At 51.4% G+C, this 24,118-nt stretch overlaps 1 protein-coding gene across 16 annotated transcripts in view; it reads right to left on the bottom strand.

Moving 5' to 3' along the window:
• Positions 1–24,118, bottom strand: part of ATP2B2 (ATPase plasma membrane Ca2+ transporting 2) — a 401,304-nt gene that overhangs the window by 123,765 nt on the left and 253,421 nt on the right. For all 16 annotated transcript variants that reach the window (XM_039478690.2, XM_039478683.2, XM_039478686.2 and 13 more), the window contains one exon: positions 12,074–12,591. In XM_039478690.2, the coding sequence (XP_039334624.1) occupies positions 12,074–12,272 (199 nt within the window). In that variant the 5' untranslated portion in view covers positions 12,273–12,591. The remainder of the gene's footprint in view (positions 1–12,073; positions 12,592–24,118) is intronic.

Genomic DNA, 24,118 nt, shown 5'->3' with positions numbered 1-24,118 from the left:
TCGGGCTGGGGGGACAGACACTGGTACAGCAGCCTGTCCCTCAACACAGTCCTCGCGCTGTCCTGTTCACATCCCCAAAGTGAAAGCTTCAGCTCTGAGGACAGACATGGTTTTCCCATGTCAGAGTGTTCTGGGCTGAATCATGCTCCCCTACATCCATATGTTGAAGTTCTAACCCTCAGTTCCTTAAAATTGTGGTTGTATTTGGAGATAGAGTCACTGCAGAGACAGGGACACTGTTGTTACTAAGTTAAGATGAGGCCATTAGGGTGAGCCTAATCCATGCTATGATTGGCACCCTTATACAAAGAGGAAATCTGGGTATAGAGACAGACATGCATAGCAGGAAGAGAATGTGAAGAGACATTGGGAGAAGATGTCCATCCACGAGCCTCCAGAACTGTGAGAGAATAAATATCTGTCATTTAAGCCACTCAGTCTGTAGTCCTTAGACAGTGTGGCTGAGCTGAGGATCCGCAGGAAGCCAGGGGGTTGCAGGGGAGACCAGGGAGTGGAGGCGTCTCTGCCCCCCAGCCCATACCCACTGTGTGCTGGGCAAGTCCCTTCACTCCTGGGTCTCAGTCTCCCCATGTGTACCCTGGGATTGCTGAATCAGATGGTTTCTGAAGGCCCTTTCAGACCTGTTGTCTCATGTGTCCATGAGTCCCTCAAGCTCTTGTTCCAACTGCTCTGACCCCACTGAGTGGGGTGTGCTGAAGGGAAGGCCCCAGGGAGCACTCCATTCTGCTGTTCTGTCTGGCAGAGCTTTCCCAAGGGCTCACCCAACAGCCTGCCCTCCTCAGAGTGGGCTGCTTCTCCTTCTTCATCCTACTTCCTGGCCACTGCCAGGTCTGACTGCCTGCCGATTCAGCGTCAGATACTCTGATCACAGTGTACCTGCATGTGACACTCTCCTCCAGCCTCTGACTTCTTTGCCTGCTGCCTGTTCTCTCCCTTTGGGGTGGAGGCTAGGGCAGGTGGGTCCTAGTGATCCATTGGCCAAGGCACTAATTTCCACTGACTATAAATAACTCTGGGTCTGAAACCACAGCAGGGGCCTGGATTGCACCAGGAGGAGTAAGATAATCGTTGTGGGGTGAGGAGGGCCTGTATAAATAACTTACCCACCCGGTCTGGGCCTCTCGGGTGACAGGCAGACCTAGAGACAGAGGATCTCTTCAGCTGACTCGGGCCTCTGTAGGACCCAGGTGGGGTGAAAGACTCGGGTCCTACTAGCATTAGGGATGGCCCAGCCTGCAGTTATACAGCAACATTTTTCACCCCTTAGCCCATGTGACAGATGAGGAAACTGAGACCCACGGAGGAGAAGTAACTGAAAGCTAGGTCTAGGCCCCTGGGCTTCTGGGAGCTAGAGGACTATTGCCAGGGATGCATAAGTTCTGGTCTCCCGCTAAACCTGACCTTCAGGAGCCACTGTGGGAGGGCCCTGAAGCTGCTTGGTAGCGGGCAAGGCCTGGGGCAAAGGGCCAAGGGCATTGCCCTGGCCTGGGCTCTGACGGGCCAAGGTTTTGAGGTCACGCATTTTCAAGTGAAGAGAGGCCTCGGGTCTGGCTGAATCAGCTACCCTTTGGCCCATCTGATGTCTGCATAGTGGGGGCATCAAGGCAGATGGTCTCACAGTAGCAGAATGTCTGAGCCTCGAGAAGCCTCAGAGACTACCAGAGCAACCTTCTTTATTTTCCAGATGGGGAGACTGAGGCATGGAACGGGGTGGAGGGAGCTTGGAGAGGGTCTCAGTTGATAAGGGCCAAAGTCAGGCTGGTCTCCACCCCTGCTCACCCCAGCATGGGTGGACTGAGCACCCTTTTCCTGCACAGTAACATGCATCTCCCTGGGGCCCCTACAAGACTAATTTTGCCTAAGGCCCCTGGGCCAGGCATGCTGTGTATGTTCTTTCATTTAATCCACAGCCAGTGTGGCCCCTGGAAGCCAGGCAGTGTCCGCTCCATTTCACAGATTTAACAAATGGCACACTAAGAACTTATGTGATCTGTGCCCAAACCCAGGCTTTTAGATACTGGAGTTTAACATTTTTCTCCAGTATCAGAGGTTTTCAATTTTTTTCCCTTTTTTTTCCAAAAAGGAGTGTCAGGCCAGGTGCAGTGGCTCCTGCCTGTAATCCCAGCACTTTGGAAGGATGAGGTGGGAGGTTCACTTATAGCCAGGAGTTCAGGACCAGCCTGGTTCGCTGCAACCTTTGCCTCCCGGGTTCAAGTGATTCTTGTGCCTCAGCCTCCTGAATATCTGGGATTATAGGCATGCCTCACCCTAATGGCTAATTTTTGATACCTTGTCTCTACAAAAAACCCCAATACAAAATAAAAAAAATTAGTCGGGCATGGTGGCATATGCCTGTAGTCCTAGCTACTTGGAAGGCTGAGATGGGAGGATCATTTGAGCCCAGGAGGTCGAGGCTGCAGTGACCTGTGATTGTGCCGCTGCACTCCAGCCTGGGCAACAGAGCGAGACCCTGTCTCAAAAAAAAAAAAAAAAAAAAAAAAAAAAAAAAGTAGTGTCTCTGGTTCACGGTGGGTGAGAAGCTCAGAGTCCCTCAGTTTCCCTGCACTCAGTGAATTCACTGGCTCTATACAGTATGAACAAACAGACTATAAACCAGAGTCTACAAAAATGAATCTGTAGTTCACAGGCTGGAGTTGTCTGTGCTTTGCGATTTGTCCTGGGCTCCAGGCACAGCGAATTCTTCACTGCTCCCTGTACACGCTCTGGTTGTCATCACAGGGCCTTTGCTCATGCCCCATTAACAGTGTGTGCTTCCCTTCCCATCTCTGCTCACTCAACTCCACCCTGTCCTTCCCAGCCTCACTCAGAGGAAGCTACTCCTGATTTTGTCCCCAGGCAGGTGGGGATCACTCCTCCTTTATCAATCTTTAGAACATTTCCTCTTGCAGTAGTTATTTTTGTCAATAGCAGGCAGCAGACCAAGGAGGTCTTGTGTCCTTATTTGGGAGCCAGAGAATGTAGGCACCAATCCTGGCTAGGCCACTTGTTAGGGGTGGTGCTCAGAGCCTTAATTTCCTCATCTGTGAGCTGGAATGAAGATTATAAGAGAAACTGCCATGAAGCCTCAGCAGGGAGCCTGGCATGCTGTCAGTGCTCAGTATGTGTTAATTACTCTCTACTATCATAGCTATAACTAGCATCATGGCTAGTAACTAGTATCCACAGCTAGACTGGGAGAGTCTTAAGGCAGGGGCAGGTTACAATCCACCTTTGCACTTCCCTTTCCTGGGTATCTTTAGGGAGCTTTGGGGAGTAAGGGGGTCCCGAAGGGGTTCCTCCTTCCTCTCCTCTGGCTACACTGAGGCTTTGGCTTCCTGCCCCTGGCTGCCATTTTTCCTATTAAATCCTGCCTGCCTCTGTGTCCTTGGAATTGTTTTCTGTCTTTTTTTTTGAGACAGAGGTCTTACCCAGGCTGATCTTGGCTCACTGTAATCTCTGCCTCCCAGGTTCAAGTGACTCTTGTGCCTTAGCAGCCTCCTGAGTAGCTGGAATTACAGGCACCCATCACCACATCCAGCTAATTTTTGTATTTTTAGTAGAGATGGGGTTTCACCATGTTGGCCAGGCTGGTCTCGAACTCCTGACCTCAAGTGATCCATCTTCCTTGGCCTCCCAAAGTGCTGAGATCACAGGTGTGAGCCACTGCACCTGGCGTTTCCTGTCTGACATCCTCTGCCACCTTGAACCAAGAGAAGATATTCTTGAAGGCCAGCCCTGTCCCCATCTGCCCACCTGTCCTGTGTGTAGCCACATCACACAGACACTGCTCCTGAGAAAGCATACGAAAGAGATCTGTGTCTCTTCCCAGAAGAGTACATGTGGCCCAACCCTGCATATAGTAGGTACATAACATATATTTGTTCAATAAATAAGTGTGTGTCCACCTCCATCACTGCTTGGCATGTTAGAAGCAGAGGAAAGCAATGGAGATGTCCTATCAGTTCTGGGAGGTGGGTGTTAATATTAAGTCATTTACAGATGGGGAAACTGAGGCTCAGAGTGAGAGAATGGCTTGCTCAAGGACTCAGATGGTGAAGCTGGGATTCAAAGTCAATGGTCTCCATATTCCTTCCCTTTTCTGAGCACATAGTAGGCATTTAGTGATTAGTGCATATTGATTCTGCAAAATAAGAATGCCTTCATAGTAAGAATCAAGGCCCCGTTCCTCTCCAACCCTTTGTTTCCTGCTCAAGGGGCTGCCGTAAGGATCTCAGGGAACAATGTGATGAGAAGGCCTCGCTCTTAGTTAGCTCACAGTAAGTGAGAGCCGGGGTAGCTTTGGGACTCAGGCCTCTGCATGGTGGGTCTGCCTAAGGCTCTTCCTAAAGCGAGGCCCTGTGGAAATGCTGCCCTTACAACCCATCTCTTCCACCACCTCCCTGGGTGCCTGACTATGGGAAGCACCTAGCTGGCCAAGCAGCATCGCTCATGGGACATGAGGACTCCCTAGTCCTGCTGGAATCACCTGGAAACCCTTCAGTCAGCTGCAGGGCAGGCTCTTTCTCTACCTGTCCTGTGCTCTCCCTGCCGCCTCATGGCCTGCAGAACTATTTGCCCAGCAGACCCTACCACCCCAGCCTACGACCATCAATAACATGCACTGACTGACATGTGGGTTTGTTTTATTGATGATTCAGAAGGATGTGCAGGCGGCATTTTGGAAAGCGTCCACACATGATTCATCAGAACTTCACATTAAACTGTGCTTTTGAAGGATTTTTTCCCCCATAGTAGAGGTGATGGGGGGAGGTCCATAAGCCGTGCAAATCAAATATGGGGCTGATACATATATTTTTTAACACAACGATTCACATGCATTGGTCAAGCCCATTGATCTGCCCAAACAAGCCGACTTTTTCTTCTTCACTAATTAAAACCCAACGTCTCCCTTGAAGTCACACAGAGAGCTCCCAGCAGAGAATAATAATAACAATAATGCTGAAATAACACCCACCATGTGTCAGGCACTAAGTGCTTTACACATACTACTTCAATGTTTACAGCGACCCTATGAAAGACGCACTGTTACGATCTCACGTTACGGATGAAGAAGTTGAGGCCCCATTAGACAACTGGTTCAATGTCCTACAGCTGGATAAGAAGTGGGGCTGGGATTTTCACCATGATACCGCGTTGGCCTTTTCCCCACTGTGACACCAGTCATAGACCCAGTTAGCCTGGACAGTCTCAGCTCACGCAGCCGCACCCTGGTGTAATTACTAATGGTGCCATGGTTTGGCTAGTAGAATCTTTTTTTTTTTTTTTTTTTTGAGACGGAGTTTCGCTCTTGTTACCCAGGCTGGAGTGCAATGGCACGATCTCGGCTCACCGCAACCTCCGCCTCCTGGGTTCAGGCAATTCTCCTGCCTCAGCCTCCTGAGTAGCTGGGATTACAGGCACGCGCCACCATGCCCAGCTAATTTTTTGTATTTTTAGTAGAGACGGGGTTTCACCATGTTGACCAGGATGGTCTTGATCTCCTGACCTCGTGATCCACCCACCTCGGCCTCCCAAAGTGCTGGGATTACAGGCGTGAGCCACCGCGCCCGGCCCGCTAGTAGAATCTTTAGCCACGCTGTATTTCAGGTGGTTCTGAATCCTACCTTTTCTCCTCAGCTGCCTCCTCCATTCTGTTTTTTCCCCATCCAGGCCATGCTCTCCTCAAGAGAAGGGAATGTTTCTGCTCTTCCTCCCCAGCACACAGTAGGGACCATCCCCGCTGCTGTGGGTCCACGGCCTCGCCTCCATTTTCCCTCCCTCTTCCAACCTCCTTGGGCTCTGGGGGTACCGGCTAGCTCCCTCTGGGTGAACATGTGACCAGATCTGACCTATCAACCCGCTCCATCTTTAAGCTACAGGGATTGGCTCAGGAGTGGCCATGTGACTATAAGTGGGCCAATGAGAGCCTAGTCTGGGATTTTCCCGGGGAGCGCAGGGGAGTGGCGAGGGTCCATGAGGAAAGTCCTGGCTGCCGCGGTGGCTGGGGTAGGAGGATGTTAGCTGGAAGCTGCTGGAGCCCTCATGTGCCGAGACCTGCCAGAAAATGAAGCCAACACAGTGGACAGCGGAAGTGAAAGTAGGAGAGGGAAGGACAGAGTCCTCCTGACAGCCGTAAGGCCCTGGAGCCAGCCGTGCTGGAGGCCAGACCTATCCCTGGACTTTTCAGTTGCCCAAACCAGAAAACTCCTTTTGTGCGTAAGCCAGCTTGAGATGGGTTTCCATCAGATGGAGCCCTCCTGGATAAAAATGCTCAGCAAATGCTGGGCCTGGATTCATCTGTAGAAAACTTTCAAAGCACTTTCAAGTCACTGCAAATAGCAGAGAGTGAAAGGAGCACAGTTCCCACTTCACAGATGAGAAAACTGAGGTTGTGGGAGACCAAGTATCTTGCCTGAGATCTCCCACATACTTGGTGACATAGGCGAGGCTGCGACACCTCACCAGTCATCATGTCTTCCCCCTCCACCCCTGCGTTTATGTGAGGAGGCAGCTGTGCTTCCTCAGCCTCTTGCATACTCAGGAGTTTTTCTCCTCTAGGCCTCATACCTGACAGTCCTGGGCCTTAGCAGGGAGCACGAGCCGCTTCACATGAAGGCCCTGGAGTGGGGCTGCAAGGCTTTCCTGCTCCTCTCTTGCCAGGCAGTGAATTCCCTATGTGGACCCTGTGTCTGGGCAGCCTTCACGCCTGACCCTGCCCAGGTCCTGGTTTCCCCATTAACCTCTCAGGGGCCCAGTGATCCGACTGATGGAACACAGAGAAAACTAGAACGTGGCAACAACACATAGAAGATCCCTGCCCCTGCTTCCACAGCCTCCTGCTGCCCAGCCAGCGGCAGCCCCATGGATGTTCTCATTCAATATCATATTCACATGCAGCGCAGAGCACCCACCATCTCCCATGATCTGCTCTCTCGTCCTCCCTCAGCCCTGCTCTCTCCTCCACTTGGGCAGGCTGTGGGATTCATACAAAATTAACCAGAGGTTCCGTTTCACAGCACTCTGCAGTATCCAGTTCCCACTCCACCTTACTGCTGCCCCATCTTTGTCCCCCTTATCAACCCTGCCAGGAAACACGCTGTGTGGCAGACACCCAAGAGCAACCTATCATCGTCGCCCTTTCTGACAACCCGAGGTGGGTGCAGGTGTCAGGAAGTAAGCAACGAGGGCTGTGTGTGCAATGGCTCAGGGCAGTGCAACACTGGGCTCAGGGAACTGGAGCCATCTGTTCTATGAGTGACACAGGTGTCCTGTGTCTCTCCCCAAGCCTGCAGCCTTCTGTACCATGAAAGGAGGGGCACTGGGACATCCCCTGCCTCTTCTTTCTTCCTCCTTTTCTTCTTTCCACAAATATTTCTTGAGCCCTGGGGCAATGCATCAGGTGCTAGAGAACTGATGCATTGCCTGGGGGCTCAAGAAATATGGTGGAAAATGGCAGAGCTCCTGCCTCCAGGCCTCCTGGACCACCTGACACTAGTCACTCATCTTTCCACCTCCTCCGATGGCATGTTAACTCTATTGGGCACAGCCACTGTCTTATCTGACTGCCTAATTCTTTCAAGGGGATGGGGCCCATGCATGTTGTTGTAAAAGAAACACTGAGGTGTAATAACAATGATAATAAACATCACTTTGTAGATGTCTAGGGTCTGCCTTGCACCTGGCTTATCTAATTTAATCCTCACACTATTTGCATGACATGGGTACTGTTATTACCCTCACTTCGCAATTAAGCCAGCTGAGGCTCAGAGAGGTTAAATTGAACTCTCCCAGTGTCCCTTGAAGAGAAAGACATTCAGGATTTGAACCCAGGTTTCTGGGATTCTACCATCCTTGGCTAGAATGGTGTGGAAGGAAAGGGAACCGTAGAGGTAAGAAGATAAAGGTGTTAATCAGAATGAACAAAACCAACAGTGGGAGAGGAAAGGAGTGGAGCTCAGACGGGGGTAGAGGCTGCCCTTGGCCTCACAGCCTCACAGCGGGCAGGTTTACCCAACACGTGCCACCGAAGTTGGGTCTCCAGGTGGGACGTCCAGTACTGCCGGGCTGTGGGAGCTGAGCCACACCCTGAGCTGGCTGCTGCTGGTGCCCTGGGTGAGCACAGATTCCCTGTGGCCTCAAACCCCATTTGTCACTTGCAGAGATCTTTTTGCCTAAAATTAGCTGGACTTGAATGGGAAGGCTAATTTATGCATGGCCTGCAGCGTTTCCTGCAGTGTGACTCAGAGGCCAGCTCCCTGCTCACATCAGCAGATTAGGGGTTGAGGGTGTCAGGAATGGCCAGCCTAAGTCCCTGTGTCTGGAGCTGGCACGGCCTAGACCGGGCGTCCCCAAACTACGGCCCGCGGGCCGCATGCGGCCCTCTGAGGCCATTTATCCGCCCCCCACCCGCCGCACTTCAGGAAGGGGCAGCACCTCTTTCACTGGTGGTCAGTGAGAGGAGCACAGTATGTAGTGGCCCTCCAACGGTCTGAGGGACAGTGAACTGGCTCCCTGTGTAAAAAGTTTGGGGATGCCTGGCCTAGACCATGGAGCTTTTAAATTGGGGTAGAGCTGGGGCTGGGACAAGCATTTCTCTAAATCAAAAGACGGCCAAGTAGGGTGAGACAAATGCTCCTCATGAAACAGAGTAAAGGAAGTGTCCCTTGGCCCCACCCTATTCAGGCATTGTCCTACAGTGGACGCCAGAGGACTGTTCCCAGGTGGCCATGCTTGGCTCAGGTCTGAATATGCGGCTGTGTTCAAAGCCTGCTCTGACATGAACTGCGGCAGTGACCTCGAGCCCTCATATCCTCCATCATAAAATGGGATAACAGCGCCTGTTTCCAGGAGCACATGTCCTAGAGACGCGTAACAGCCTTGTACAAAGTATTTCTGATGTATGGACATTGGCCACCATTCCACCGTTTCCGGAGAATGTGCCCACTTTTCCCCCAGTGATGATCCTCATAATGAAAACAATACTAAGAGCTGACATTTATTGAGCAGTTTGATGCTGGGCACTCGATCTAGTTTTATTCAATATTCACAGCCCATTTTATCGATGGGGAAATGGAGGTGTTTAGTCTCTGGGGCTGAATCTCACCACAAAGAACTACCTGTGTGTCAGGGACTGTTCTAAGCTACTTCACTTTGTCCTCCCCCAGCTCTGTGATGTAGTCACTATTACTAACCCCGATTTACAGATGAGGAAATGGGGGCACAAAGGGTTTGAGTAACTTGTCCAGAGTCCCACAGCAGGTAAGTGGCAGACCTGAGATTTGAACCCGGGATGTCCAAGTCTGTGGCATTATGCTCTTCTGCCCCTCCCCAAATCTCTCCCAGCCCTGCCCCTCCCAGGCTCCTGGGAGATACTTCTAGGGACCAATGTGGCAGGAGCTCCAAGGAATCCTATGATGGGCTTTCCTTCTCCTCAGAGATCTTGCCCATCAGAGATCTCATTTGGTTCTCATGAACAATCAGGAGACCACGGCTCAGAGAGGTCAGACAAAAAAGCCCCAAACGCACATGGCTGGCAGGCACAGAGCACGAGAGAGGTCATTATTGTCTCCATTTCACAGATGAGGAAAGAGAGTTCTTTACTTTTCACCTAAAGCCTAACTTCTTCCAGCATACCAGTTATTCTGTGGAATTCCCTCTAAGAAATGCTGCCGTAGGCCACACTACATGGGCTTTCCCTTCTTTTTCCTCCATAGCCAAGTCCAAACACCTCCTCCAGGAAGACGTCTCTGACCTTCACTGCCCACCTGCTTCACCACTGCTGAGTCCTGGGGCCCTTGCTGCACTTGGTCTTGATCATCTGCAGTCTGGGTTGCTTAGCTGTCTGAGTTTCCCCACCTTAGGCTGGGACTTAGTAGCTGTGTCTCAGGGTTTTACTGGGCCCTCCTCTGTGCCAGGTACCAGGTTGTGCACAGGATGTACAGACAGAGCAGACAAGAGTTCCTGCCTCAGGTGGGCAATGCTCCCCCCAGCAGTACAGAGTGGGTTCCCAGGAGCCAGCCAGAAATGGCTCTGCAAGGGTGCTGGAACTTGGTCATGTGCTGCCCAACTTCCCAGCTCTGCGAAGCCTTTCTGATGGGAGGGGAGGGTGGTTTTCTTAACTAGGGTCCATACCCCACTTCTAGGGAGTCTGGAAACCCACAAATAGTGTGAGCCACACCTGTTGCATGTGGTTGGCTGATTTTCTGGAGAGAGGGGTCACAGTGCCCATCTGCTTCTCCCCAGGGATGGGGGCCCAGAGACATTTAAGATTCCCGATTCAAGGCAATCTCTCAGTCCCTAATAAACAGGCAAAGGCCACTTGAACAACCCTGCCTGCCAGCAGTCCTTGTGTGCCAACCTGATGGTGGAGGGGAGCATGGACCATTCTGCCAGGGATAAGTGACCACAATAGGCTGGGACCCAGAAGTCTCCAAGCAAAGCCTATGCCCATCTTAGGGCCACATGCAGCTGTTTTTAAACCCCACACCAGAATTGTACTATGAGGAAAGGTTACATCCTTTATTCCCACCCTCCCCACTGAAACAAAACAAATAGCACTGAGTGAGAAAACGTGTTTCTAAACTTCTGCCTGGGCTCGGCTCATGGACAAAATGTCAGGAAGAAGAGTCAATGTGGGAAGAAGAACCAGTTTTAGCTTTTCTTTCTGACCCAGGAGAGCAGACAAAGAGGGACACAGACAGCCGGGAGTTGCTGGGTGCAGTGGAGTGTAGGCACACATGATTCCTGGACTGCCAGGCAAGCCCTGGTGGAACCCAGCAGCCCCTGCAGGAAATGCTCCCAGGGCTGGAGTCCAGCAGGGCTTGGGGCGCAGAGGAATGGAGAGAGGAGACAGGCTCCTCTTCTGTCATAGGGGATAATAGTTCAGCTGTTGCCTGCCTCCCAGGTAGTAGTTGATATCTGGGGAAGGGGCTGACATCCACTTATCCTTAGAATAGTCATGGCTGCCACTTCGAGCACTATTGAATGCCCAGTCCTGCACTAGGCATTGTCAGGCAGGCATTGGCCCATTTTCCAAGAGAAGAAAACTGAGGCCTGGTGCAGCCTGGCACAAACTTGCAGGGTTGAGAGTGTCAGCGCAGAGCCTCACACATATGCCTGTAGGGTTTACATAGGGAATGCTTCCTTTCCATGGTGAGCGGAAGGTAACTTGTGGCAGGTCACCTAAGCCATGAGCTCTGGTGCTCAAGCCGGGCTGGCTTCCCTTGTCTCTGTTTTGGGGCAGAGGACCTAGCTTTGGGCCCCTCCAGAAAAGCCCCCAGAAACTGAACTCTCTCTTGAGACCCCTGTTCAATTTTGGCAGGTGCAGCAAAGCCCCACTCCACCCTCAGGACAGGACACACAAGGACATCATCTGTCACCCTTCCCATCACAGCCATCTTCCTACTGCTTTGTCTGTCCAGCAACTCTACAGCCATGATGCCCCAGAGCCCCAGCGATCCCCAACCAGAGTCTGGATTTGGCAGAGAGACTTGATTCCAGCCCAGCGGCAGAGGATTGGCTGCATGTTGGTCATGCTACAGTTCCACACTCAAGCCCACAGTAGAGAATTCCTGGGGCTTGGGGAAGGAAGAACTGGGCCTGGGTGGTTGGAACCTCAAAGCCAACCACTGTGGAATAAGTGGGAAAAGCACAAGCCCCTCCTGGGCCTGGGTGTAGGTTCCATGCTGGTCCCACCCAGTGGCCCTTCTGCCTCTGCCTCAGAGACAGGTGCCTCCCATATTTACAGAATGTGGAACTTGCCACTCTGTGGCTATGGGGTCCCTTGTCTCCAGAACACAGTCTTGACCCAGCTCTCTTCCTGCCATTCTGTCTGCAGGTGGCTTGGGTCATGCCCAGCCAGTGATAAGGCTCTGTTCCCCAGCCTTTCCAGAGGCGCGGACACTCAGCTAGAATACACTACAATGGCCGTTCTGGCATTTCAGCATTTTTCTGAAACATCCCTGCTGTTACATATTATGAATATGGCCCCTGTGGCCAGTTCAGATAGTGGCCGCCTAGGCTGCAGCCCTGGGTTCAAGTCTTGAAGACTTACCTTCAACAGGTGAGGTTTTGAGGCGCCGACAGATGGCTTCAGTGTCCCCATAAGTCTCCTTGATCTTGACCACAGCCTCAGTGCCCCGCAGCTCCATGAGTGAGCGGAGCTCCTCCATTGTGCACCCAAACTCGCCCCCATGGCTCGACTCATTTCTTTGGTTTTTGGAGTAAAAGTCGCTGTTGGTCATGTCACCCATGTTTGCTGCAGTCCCTGTTCGGGGTGGGCCCAAGGGTCAGCACTGGACAAGAGGCTGCCGGGTGATGGCTGCTTGTGGCTGTCCTCAGCACACCCTCACTGGTCAGCTGTGGCACCAGGTGGCCGACTCCGGGTCCTGGGGGCTGGGGGTGGCCGAGGCCGGCTGGTGACAGCAGTGGTGAGCTCCAAGGGATGTCCCTGGGTGTGGGACGAGGTCCAGGGACCGGAGGGGCTCAGGGCTGTAGACCCAGGAGTCTCCATTCAGTGGGGCCCATGCTGCTCCCTGGAGCTGGCATCTACATGGTCAGAGGTGGTGGCTCCTGTGGGACAAGCACAAAGTGGATGACAAAGGCCAGGCACTGGAGGCCACATGGGACAGGTGCTCAGGAAGGCCCCAGGCACACACACGGCAATCCAAACAATACTGACTACACACACACACCCTAACACACCAGCTCACACTGTAAATCCGGTGGTCGTAGTGCCAAACCAGGCACTCCACGATATGCCACCCTCAAGTCATAGCCTCATAACATGTTAACTCCCTATTTGTGCACTGTGCTGTGGAACACACTGGCTTCACAGCACACACCCGTGTGTACCCACATCCCCCAACACATACCTTCTGGCATGTCCTTGGGCCCTGCGCCACTGCCACACACACACCAACACCCAGGCCCCACACACCAGCTTCAAGCGCCACCCTTTTCCCTCAAGAATTGCTGTGCTAACAGGTCCTCTGAGCACACCCAGACTCCATTTCCCTCCTTCTCTCACTATCCTTGACATGTTTACACATGCCTCATGCCCACACAATCTGGGACACACTCCCCCAAATACATTGTTCCCAAGCTACCCCCCAACTCTTCCCCCCATGCCACCTGTGCCCATCAATACTCTCTTCTCCCACATCCCTTCCCGCTCAGGTCTCACAGGCATGGGGATGGGAGAAAGCCCTCCACCTGCACCCGCAGGCCCCCACCGTATTAATTGAGGCCCTCAGCCTGGCCAGAGAAGCCAGCTCATACATATTCATGAGAATGTCATTGAGCCCAGAGCTTGGTCCCAGTATTAGTTCAGGTCCATGGAGCCCTCACCTGGAGTGGGGTGGGGATGTGGTCCCATAGACCAGCACCATGGACAGCGGCCGCCAGTCCCTCTCCAGAGCCCAGGAGGAGGAGGGAGCTCTGGCTTCTCCCTGCCTGCCTGGCCACCTTGCAGGAGTGTGGCATCTGTGGGGCTGCCAGGAGAGAATCTAATCCTCCCTGACACCCAACACCGGGGGCCGAGGCCCCAGCAAGCGTTGGGTGACAAAGGGCCCCAGCTGAGCTCGGCTGGGCCTGGCACAGGGTCCGGCCCCGCCCAGCGGCCATGGACAGCTGGCCATCCTGGGCCCAGGACAGTGAGGGGAAAGGGTGAGGGAAGGAAGGCAGGACTGACACCCTTCCCAACTCCAACTCCTCCCTTGCTTTATCTCTTTCACACATTTTAGAGCTGGAGGCCTTCTAGAGGTCATTCATTTTCCCAGCGGGGAACCTGAAGCTCAGAGAGGGAAAAGCACTTGTCCAGAGCCGTAGGGAGCGAGAGCGCAGAGGAGCACAGAGGAGCGCAGAGGAGCACAGAGGGAGACGGTCTCCAGGCTCCCAACCCCGGGCTCCTCCCCTCCCCTAGGGGGCGCTCCTGCCATTGTCTCCGAGGAGCCCTGTGGGTGGGTGGACTGTGCCAGGCAGCTGCTAAGAACACAGGATCTGGCATCGGAGAGATTTGGGTTCAAATCCTGGCTGTGGGACCCTGGGCAAGTTCCTTCACTTTTTGGAGCCTTGGTTCCCTTATCTGTAAATTGGCAAAACACTCTCCCCTACCCCCACCCCTGACTACCTCCCACTTTACTGAGAACTAATTATAAACCGTATTCAAATCCGGTGTGTTTCTGGATTTGGGGCTTTCCAGCCCCGGGTCACAGGGTGCTGGAGCCACAGGAGAAACCTTACATGTCTTACATAAGAGAAACTTTTACTCAGGGATGCAATAGGAAGATTATTTTTACATTGGGACCAACAAGTCGCTTATGGAATAGAACATAAAATGGACGTGATACCTCAAGAAGAGACACCAAGACATGAGCCACCAAGAAACTGCACGCCTGGTTTGCCCACCTACTAACTCAAGAGAGGCCATGCTCGTTGGCCATAGATGGAGCACACGCCATCCACAGAATCCATGAGTCTTGACCCCAACAATGTATTCCTGGGAGGAGAAGGTGAGGCAGGGACCAAGAATGTGAATAAAAACAACGACAATACTCCCCTGACATTTCTTAAGCATCTACTATGTACCAGGAGCTGTGGGATGAGTTCTGTATCATCCATCCAAGGTAAATTCTAGGAGGGTGGGGTTAGTAGGTTTTGTGTGCTGCTTGGGCTAGAAAAGCACTTAGCTCCTTGTAGGTACCCAGTAAATGATTGTTAAATGAGTAAATGAATGAATGAAAAGCAAATAGATAACTGTCTCATTCTCTACAACCCTGTGAAGTGGATACTATAATTATCTCCATTTTATAGACCAAGAGAATGAGGCTCAGAGGGGTGAAGTCATTTGCCCAAGGTCACACAGTGGGAAGGTCCCAGGAAGTGGGAGATCTTTTAAACCTTCAACTTTGGACTCTTGCCCACCACCCAGTAAGAAGGGGCTGGCAGGGTGCTGGTCTAGGATGCTACACCTCTCTGAGGATAGTGTTGGTATTTGCGATTTGGGTTGAATGCTCACTCACCCACCCTTCCATCCATTTATCCACCCCACCCACCCACCACCCACTGACCCATCTACCCATCCACTCATCCATCCATCCATTCATCCACTTACCGATCCAATCATCCATTCAATGATTGTGTTTGGGGTACTACTTGGTGCCAGGCACTGACCAATCCAGAGAGGATCCCTGCCCTCTACGAGCCCACAGTGAGGAGGAGAGACAACTGAACTAGTGATTTCTATGACTTGAAGTGTTTGCTATCGTGGGAACCCCCAGGTGCTATGGACACACAGAGCAGGAAGACTTGACCTGGCCCAGGGTAACCAGGAATGCCTTTCCTCCCAGCTCCAAGTAGGGATTTTTTTTTTCTTCTGTAGGTAAAGGAGGACTTAATAAAAAGATGAACATGTAGAAACTGAAATACACAACTGTTTGTCAGTAAAAGGTGCAGAAAGAAAACACCGTGAGCCAGTATGGAGGGACAGAACTCTGGGATAACAAAAGCAACTAAAAATCAGAATTCTACCTGGAAGGCGACTGATCTTATACTTCATTCTCCCTCTCTTCTGATGGGGCTTGTTCCCTAACCCAGCTTCATCTCATGGGTGCAAACATGAGGTCACCCCTTATCTGGGCATTTTGCTTTTTCATTCCAAGCTGTGGAGCCCACTTTGGTGCTTGCTCTGACAGTGAGATTTGCTGGAAAAGTGTGAAGTCCACCAGCACAAAAGCTACTTGTATGAAATGATAGAAATGATCTTTTCACAGATGAACAGAACTGAGGACCCCATAGTTTGCATAGAATCCCTCAGATGCCTGACTCCTGCAGATATGCCCTGTGTCTGTTCAGAACACTCTTCACTACCTGGGCCTTTGCCTCCGTAATAGCTGCTGTCCTGTTCAGCCTCAGTGTCCCTTCTTTGGAAGCCTTTCCTGACCACCTAGACGGCCTATATGCTCCTGACTCCCAGGTGCCTCCCGGATTGTAGTGCACTGCACACTTTATTGCCTGAGCCTGCTTAACTGTTTTCTTTCCCCAGGATTCTGAGAGCACCACGTGGGCAGTTGCTAGATCTCTTCTGTACCACTGCAGTGTCTGGCATCCAGTAGGCACTCTGTAGATATTTGGTGTTGGGTCTGCCATCTATGGAATGTGTGATTTTAGATAGGTCCTCAGACCTCAGTTTGCTCATCTGTAACATGGGCTAGTGATTCCTACCCTGCCTACCTTAAGAATTTTCTGCGGGGGGAGGTGGGGGGTTGGGAAAGGTAACGAAATCAGCAGTCATGGTTTTTCATTGTGATGCATCCCCTGCCCTCCACCGCCGTTTCCCCTCTTTATGATGAGGGGTCAATGTGAGACTGAAACTGGGGCAGGTAGCTGTTCCCTCAGCCACAACCCCACCAGATTCTCAGGCTCTTGCTGCCTCATAAATAGGAGAGGGCTTCTATTCATCACGTGACCTGCCACTCTATGGCTGAGGGACTAAATGAACTGTGTGACCTTGGAGAAATCATCTAACTTTGCTGGGCTTCCTTTGTAAAGTGGGGATGACCCTGTTTGTCTTACACAAGCTGCTGCAAGGACCCAGTGAGAGCCAGCTCCTGGCCCAGAGCAGACACTGAAACGCTGGCTTCTTTGAGTGCCCCTGCTCCCCTCGCCCTAGTTATTAACAAACGTTCCTCCCTCATGGTTGCAGTGGGTTCACTTACAGCCAGCTCTCAATACTGCACAGGTGAGCATGCCTGTCCTAATCAATGGGCACACAGGCCTAGGCAGGGCATGCAGCCAGACCTGGCCCAGAGAAGTTGAGCAACACGCTGGGGGTCACACAGGCAACTGAGATCATAGCCCAGTGAGAATCTCCTCCCTGCTTTCCAAGCTCCATAGTGTGACCCTGACCAAAGTCCATTCTCCTCTGGGCCTCAGTTTCCCGATGTGGAAAGTGAATTAGATTAGTGGGATTAGATTAGTGCTCTCTGGAGTCCCTTCAGGCTCTCATGCGCCAAGCCCTTCAGAATCCAGAACATTCTGACAATACTGGATTTATGCATTTCAGTTTCATCTTATTAGCATTTAAATGACTCTGTATTGTTACAATTCAATGACTCGAGAATAGGTAGGGGTGCCTTAATAAAAAGTCTTCGCCAGGAGGGAGGCTGACAGAAGAAGGAGCAATTTGTGTGTGTGTGTGTGTAGTTAATTTAACAAAGAAGGAATCTATCTTTCAAAAGAAGAATAAAAAAACAAACAAGAAAATCCCTAAACCAACAGCTTTTCAAATCCTAACTGAAGGATGGTAGCTGGGACAGTCGTACATGAAGTATGTGCTAAAAATAACTTCTGGATTCCAAATTCTTCTGTTTTAAGGCATGCTGAATTTAAGTGCCACCTTAATATGTATTTTTAAGGTCACATTTCCTTTGAATCATCAATGACTAATGTGGGGCACAAGTCCAGTTTGAAGATCCCCAGTGACACAGGGCTTGCTCTGCTAGTTACTAGTTAAGTGACTTGGGCAGGGCTCTTAACCCTCTGTGCCTCAGTTTACCCTCTCCAACATGGAGACAACCCACAGCCTACCTTACATGGGTTTGTACAGATTAATTGGTAAAGAGCTAGCGAAGTTTCTGGCAATGAGGAAACACTTGTTAAATGGTGACTGTCCTATGAGAATTTAACTTACTCCCTGCCCCCGATTGCTCACAGACCAGCATGCCCCCCATGGTGCCATAGTGCCATCTTTCAAAGGGAACTCAGCTCTGACCTTCCCATGCCCACCAGGCTCCCTAGCACCTCTCAGATGGATGGGATGCCTCCAGCTTGTTGGCACAGCAAACAAGGATAGTTTCCCTTCTGTTTTGGTCTTGATAAACTATCTCTAGTTCCCAGCAGGTAGGATGTTTGCTTTCGTCTCCTGGCTGCAAATTCTGGCCTTTCTGTAGGGGTCCCACTGCCCCAGTGATTGGGAACCCTCTTCCTCTGTGCTGAGCCCAAGGAAACAGGTGAACTCAGCCTGCAGCTGGGGTGGAGGGCTAAAAGCTCCTCCCTTGTCCTCACCCAGAGAGCCTCAGCAATTCTCTTAGATAACCCCCTCTGGGGGAGGCAATTTCCTCTGCATGTGTTTGTAAGGAGGGAGAGTCTGATGGTGAGTGTGGATGTAGGCAGGCATGCCAATGTGAGTGTGCTAGATCAGTGTGTCTGTAGGGTAAGTGTGAGTGCAGGGTGAGTGCAGGTGTGCAGGGCTAGTGTGACTGTGCAGGTTGAGTGTGGGTGTGCGGGGTGTGTGGGTGTACAAGGCATACATGGGCACAGGATTAGTGTGAGTGTGCAGGGTTAGTATAGATGTGCAAGGTGAGTGTGGGTGTGCAGGGTTAGTATAGATGTGCAAGGTGAGTGTGGGTGTGCAGGGTTAGTGGGACTGCATGATGGTGGTTTTCTTAGGATGAGTGGGACAGGGTCTGGGGGCACACCTGTGTCAGAAGAAGTGTGCAAATGCTGGTCTTAGGGTAGGCCTGTAAGTGACTGTGTGTGCTTTGTCTGTGTGAGAGAGGGTCCCTGTGATCAGTGGACATGTGCTTGGCGTGAGTGACCTCAAGGGACAAGGCGTGCCACTCAGGTCTACTGGAGCATGTCAGCATGAGCATGTGTGAGAGGGAGATAGTGAGCCTAAGATATCTGTGCCACACCTGTCTGAGCATGCAAGCCCCACGATGTGTGAGTGTGTGTGTGTGCATGTGCTCCAAGCCGAAGAAGACAATCTCAGCTCCAAATTCTCACAGTCGAGGAGAGAGAACAGGGAAAGAGGAAGGGAACTGAAAATGAATACCTCAGAAGCAAATTTAGTGCTATTTTTAGACAACTCCTATTCTGTTAACCAAAAAGGAAAATCTAAAAAAAATCCCACAGAAAGAGCCTTGCATCAGCCTTGAAGGCACAGGTGGCAGAAGTAGGCCTAAGGGGCGGGCAGTGAGGGACCCAGGGCTTCTTGCAGAGCTTCTCACGCTCATGCCTGGCCTGAGGAAGGGTAGGTCCTTGCACTAGTTCTCAAGCCCCACTATTTATACAGGAGAAAACCTGTATATATACCTTCTCACCAAGGTCAACTCCCTCCACAGCCCTCTGTTCTCAGAGGAGCTGCCAATGTTAGATGGCAGGAAAAACTTTCCATTTCTGCTCATCCATCCATCCGTCCGTCCGTCCGTCTGTCCATCCATTCGTCCATCCGTCCATCCATCTGTTTGATCATCAGCTGTCTGCTCATCTGTCTATCCATCAATCTCTCCATCGTCTATCCATCCACCTATCCAATAAAACTAATGAGCTGCATTTTAGGCTCTTCCCTGGATTATGAGGAGAGGAAGAGAGATGCTCAGATCTTCCTTCCTGTTGTTTAAGGTCTGCTCACTTGGCTACCCAGAGCCTCCAAATAACGTCAACCTCATGGTCAGGATGTGCAGGCTGGGTCAAGTGATTTCCGCACAACTTTTGGTTTAGGTTTTTCTGGGAATCAGACCCACTTGATTTTGATCTTGGTATGATGACTATGATTAACAGCAATTGCTTAGCAAGTGCCTTCCATGGGCTGTGCGGTGTTGCTGTCCCCACTTTACAGGCAAGGAAGCTGGGACTCAGAGAGGTCACAATGGCCATGGCCATATGCATAGGACTTGGCATAGTTTCAATAGGTCTGCTCCAGTTCAAAGCCTCTGCCTTTCCTTTGCATCCCCTGTCCACCAACTTGCATGATGACCCTTCCTGCCTCAGTTTCCTCTTCTGTAAAATGAGGATGCAATCTGAACAGAAGCTCAGTGTTGAAGGGCCATTTTAGCACCATTCTCAAGAATTCTTGCTTCTCAGGTCATGTACTTCCCGGAGCTTCCCTGCTGCTGCCTTGTCTCCAGCAGAAATGGACATCCCAGTTGCAGGTCAAGTCGTGCTTGGCTGGAGCATGAGGGAAGGATAAACGTCCTAGAATCAAGGAGGCACGAGCGGACCAGAATTCACCTTCTGCCCATGACATTCTCTGCCCACCCATGGGCTTCTGACTGCAGTGTCTGCCTTCTAAAATTTGTACCCTTTATGTGCTCCATGTTTAGAAATAATTTCCTTAAAAAAATCTTTGTGGGTTTTCTAATGAAGCTAAAACAGTAAAGTCACCAGCAGATGGAGGCAAGAAAGCCTGTCTGAGGCAGAAAGTGTTGGGGAGGCTTCACTTTGGGCTGCAAGAAAAGGGATATGTAGTGGGAAGTCTGGAGATAGTGGCCCTGCCTGGGATGGACAGCAGCTCTGGAATTTGCACTTGGTTTCAGCCAAATGCCTCGGCCACCTCCCAGCATTGTCCTTTGTACTGCCCAACTCCTTCCCTACAGTTGCATTGAATTTCTTGAGGTCTTCTTTGCAGCACTGGCTGCCTCCAGCCGCCAAGTCTTAACTGGCCTAACTGGCCTTTATGACACTGTCCCCTTCTGCCCTTATCCCACTTGTTCTGTCCCACTGTCTGCTCCATCCCTGTGGATTACAAGCAGAGGCTTGGAAGAAGAACAAAAAATGATAACAGCAACACCAACATCATTCCTGCTATGTGCTCAGCACTGCTTTGTGCACTTCGCTCATTTAATCCTTCACAACAACCCTTTGCACTGGTACTCCAGCCCCGTCATTTATACAGGAGAAGACAGACTGAGTGTGCAGTGACTGGTGTAAGGTTTTATGGTTAAGGGGTGGCAGGGCCAGCCCTCTCGCACACACAGGCACTCTTAACAGCAACCTAGGCTCACACCCTTCTGTCCAGCCAACCAGTTTCCTGCCTTTTTTCCTTTCTGGTTTCTACAGTGAGGCACAGGGTTCTTCTGCGGTCAGTGTTCTGACCACACGTAACAGGTCACTGGCTGGTTGGTGAGGCCTCAGACTTCACCTCTGACTGTGGAGGGCTGGGGCCCAGTGAGCTGTCTCTGGGGATGAAGTGCTGATAGATAGATGGAGGTAGGTGCTGTGGAGGGATTGGGTGGCTGAGGTCAGGGAACCTGATAACCACAGGCCCCCTCTCTCCCCTGCAGGTTGACCAGCAAAGGCTGGGAATGAGAGCTGTCCACGTGGTCCTAGTGCTGAAAAACAGTACCCCTGGGGAGGACAAAGCTGGCACTAGAGAACTGGCTCCACTGGGAGCTGTCCTCAAGGGCACGGTGCTGACTAGGGATGTGGAGGTGGGCGTTAAGGACAACATGTGAAGGAGCTGTCCACACACTGAGGTGCTGACACAGAGAAGAGTGTTATTAAGTGCCCCTAGGAGCGCTCTAGGACAGCAATGCTGACCAATGGACAGTGGGGCTGTGAAAGCCAAGGGAAAGGTGCAACCCCCTCCCAACACCCAGGGTGCTGAATGTGGGTGCTGGGGAAGGCACTGGGCCTTTTCCATGAGTTCCGTAAGCAGGCATGGGGAGCTAACCCCATATATTTAGTGCTGATGCTCAAAGCCTGTTTTTTTAGGCAATGGGGCTGCTCCAGGGGACAGGCCTGAGCTAACAAAATGATACTGTGTGAAAGGTGACTCAGGGCTACTGAAGTGCATGCACTGAGAACCTGTCTCAGTCCATCAGTGCCATCTGCCACTGATGCCACAAGTTCCACCATTAGTGACTCATTCTTTTGCACTGTGAGTGATCCTTTTTTTCTGGTTTCTGCCAGAACTGGGAGCATATTTAAGTCGTTGCATATCGGTCTGACTGAGCTTAGTAAATTATTTCCTCCATGGGGTGAGGGAGGAAAAACTCACCCACAGTGGTGCCAGGGGATGTGTCTAAGTTGGGAGATTACTTTTGAATAGTTGAGTGAGTCCTTTGGGGTCCAGATCAGAGAAACAGGAAGCTAAGGCGTGGGGGAAAGTCTATGTGTTCCGAGAATGCAGATGCTAGGAAATCTAACTATATTGAGAAAGAGAGATTAAAAACAGCAGAAAGTAGGACTCTTGGATTCAAAGGAGTGAGGAAATGAGAATGATGCAGGTACCAGCAGGGATTTGCGTATGTGCATGGGTGGAAGTGTCTTTTAGCTTCTATTTCTCACTCCTGTGGCCAGACACTGTTCTACCTCTTCTAGGCTAAAGCAGAGGGGTCCCTAGTTTGGTGACTGTGCACTCATCTTCCACACTTGAGCCTGGGTTATCTCTGCCCAGATTCTCCTTGGCAGAAAGCCAGAGATTTCTGTGAGGCTACTGACTTGGCCACAGATCTGAAGGAGGAAAATCAAAAGGCCAGGAGGCCAGAGGAACAGCTGAGAACATGCGGGGATAAGCAGAGGTTTGCACTTGGGTCCACACCCTCCCTCATGGTAAAGGTGTTCTCTCCTTCCTCTCCTGATAAAGTCTTCTTTGAGTGGAGCCCAAAGACCCCAGAACAATGCTTCTCAAAGTGGTTTTCCGAGGGCCACCTATGCTGGCATCACTTGAGAGCGGGTTAAAACACCAGTCTGCAGCCCCCACACTGCAGAGATGAATGAGTGGATGGTGGGGGCTGGGAATTTTAAATGAGCAGAACTCCTGTCCTCATGCTTTGGGGTTCCTATTCCACCTTTTCTAGACTCCCTTCCTCTTGTGGCCCACACCTCCCTGGTTTTGGGTTCTAAAGTCCTGTCTTGCTCTTGTGACTCAATCTGTGGCTCAAAATAATCTCCGTCTCCCTGCCTCTGACCATCCAAATGCCACCTCCTGGTAGGCCAGGCCCTTGGGTGGCTACTGGTGGGGACCCCCACTGGCCAACTCCAGGGCCCTTTTCAGTCTTCACGTCCCTGCCCACGACTGATGGTGCCTCCCTTCATTCTCCTGTGATTCCCTGACCATGTCTGCCCAGGCCTCTCTGGCTTCTCTGTTTTGGGCTAACTATAGCTTTCCCCATGGTCCTGCCCTCTTAATGCCTTGCTTCTCCCTGGGCAATGCCACCCCTCTGGCATCAACTTTCACCTTAACATGAGTGGTTCCCAGACTGATCTTTCCACCCTGGCCTTTCTCCCAAGCTCCAGAACCAACCTTCCTGTGGCTGCCAAATGTCCCCTCTGAAGGTCCTCCAGGTTCTCAGACTCCCCTAAATGTCTCATTCTTTTGTGATCCCTGTGTTACTTAGGGCATCCACAGCACCCTTCCACAGCACTCTCTGGGCCACCCTTGATTCTAATCCTTCCCTCATGTCCAGTCTGGTGGCCAGACCCAGTCAGCATTAGCATAAAGGCTCAGCCTCCCTCCTCCTCCTCACCTCCCCAGGCTCCCAACTCTGGTTCAGTCTCCTCATCCATAGCCCCTTGCCCCCTACCCTGCTTTCTAGCCTCACATCCTCCTTCACTGACCCCAGAGTGAAGCTGACAGTGACTGCCATTTACAGAGTGGCTTCTGCATGTCAGAGGCTGTGGGAGGCTCTGCTTATCCCTCAACAACCCCATGAGGTAGGTATTATCATGCCTGTTTTACAAATGAGGAGACTACGGCTCCAAGAGGTAAAATAACATCACGCTTAAGCTCACACAGCTAATGGGGAGTGGCAGATTCGGGATTAGAACTGGGCCTGTCTGACTCTGAAGGTGCCACATTATGCTGTCTTTTGGATTTGAGCATGCCTCTCTTTGGATTAAAATTTTTTATTGGCTTCCAGTGCCTATTTAAGATAACGTATTCATGACTACAGCCTCCCACATCCCACCTGGCTGGCTCTGAGCCAGCCTCCCTGGGGTCTGAGTTGGCCTCTCTGGGGTCTGGTCTAAGTGAACACCCAGGCATTGGGTCCCACTGAAGGATCTTATGGTCTTCATCGTTTTTTTGAACAGCTAATGCACATTTCTGGCTTCCAACTTTTGCATGTATGTTCCCTGGATCCAGAATGGTCTACCACCCGCTTTTCCATTAATCCAAACCTCACTCTCCAAGATCTAGCCCTCATGCCAACTTCTCGGTGAAGTTCTCTCCAATTCTCCTGCTCCAAATTCCAACCCTCTTCCTTCTGCCAGCCCATCACACATGGCTCACTCCTTAACTCCGTACCTTGACCCTCCACCCACTACCTTGGGGTGAGTTCTGCCAGCTTGCCTCCCCAACTAGGCCCTGAGCTCC

This window comes from Saimiri boliviensis, chromosome 8 (assembly GCF_048565385.1).
Source record: "Saimiri boliviensis isolate mSaiBol1 chromosome 8, mSaiBol1.pri, whole genome shotgun sequence".
Lineage (NCBI taxonomy): Eukaryota > Metazoa > Chordata > Mammalia > Primates > Cebidae > Saimiri > Saimiri boliviensis.
This window is presented reverse-complemented; position numbering and strand designations above follow the sequence as displayed.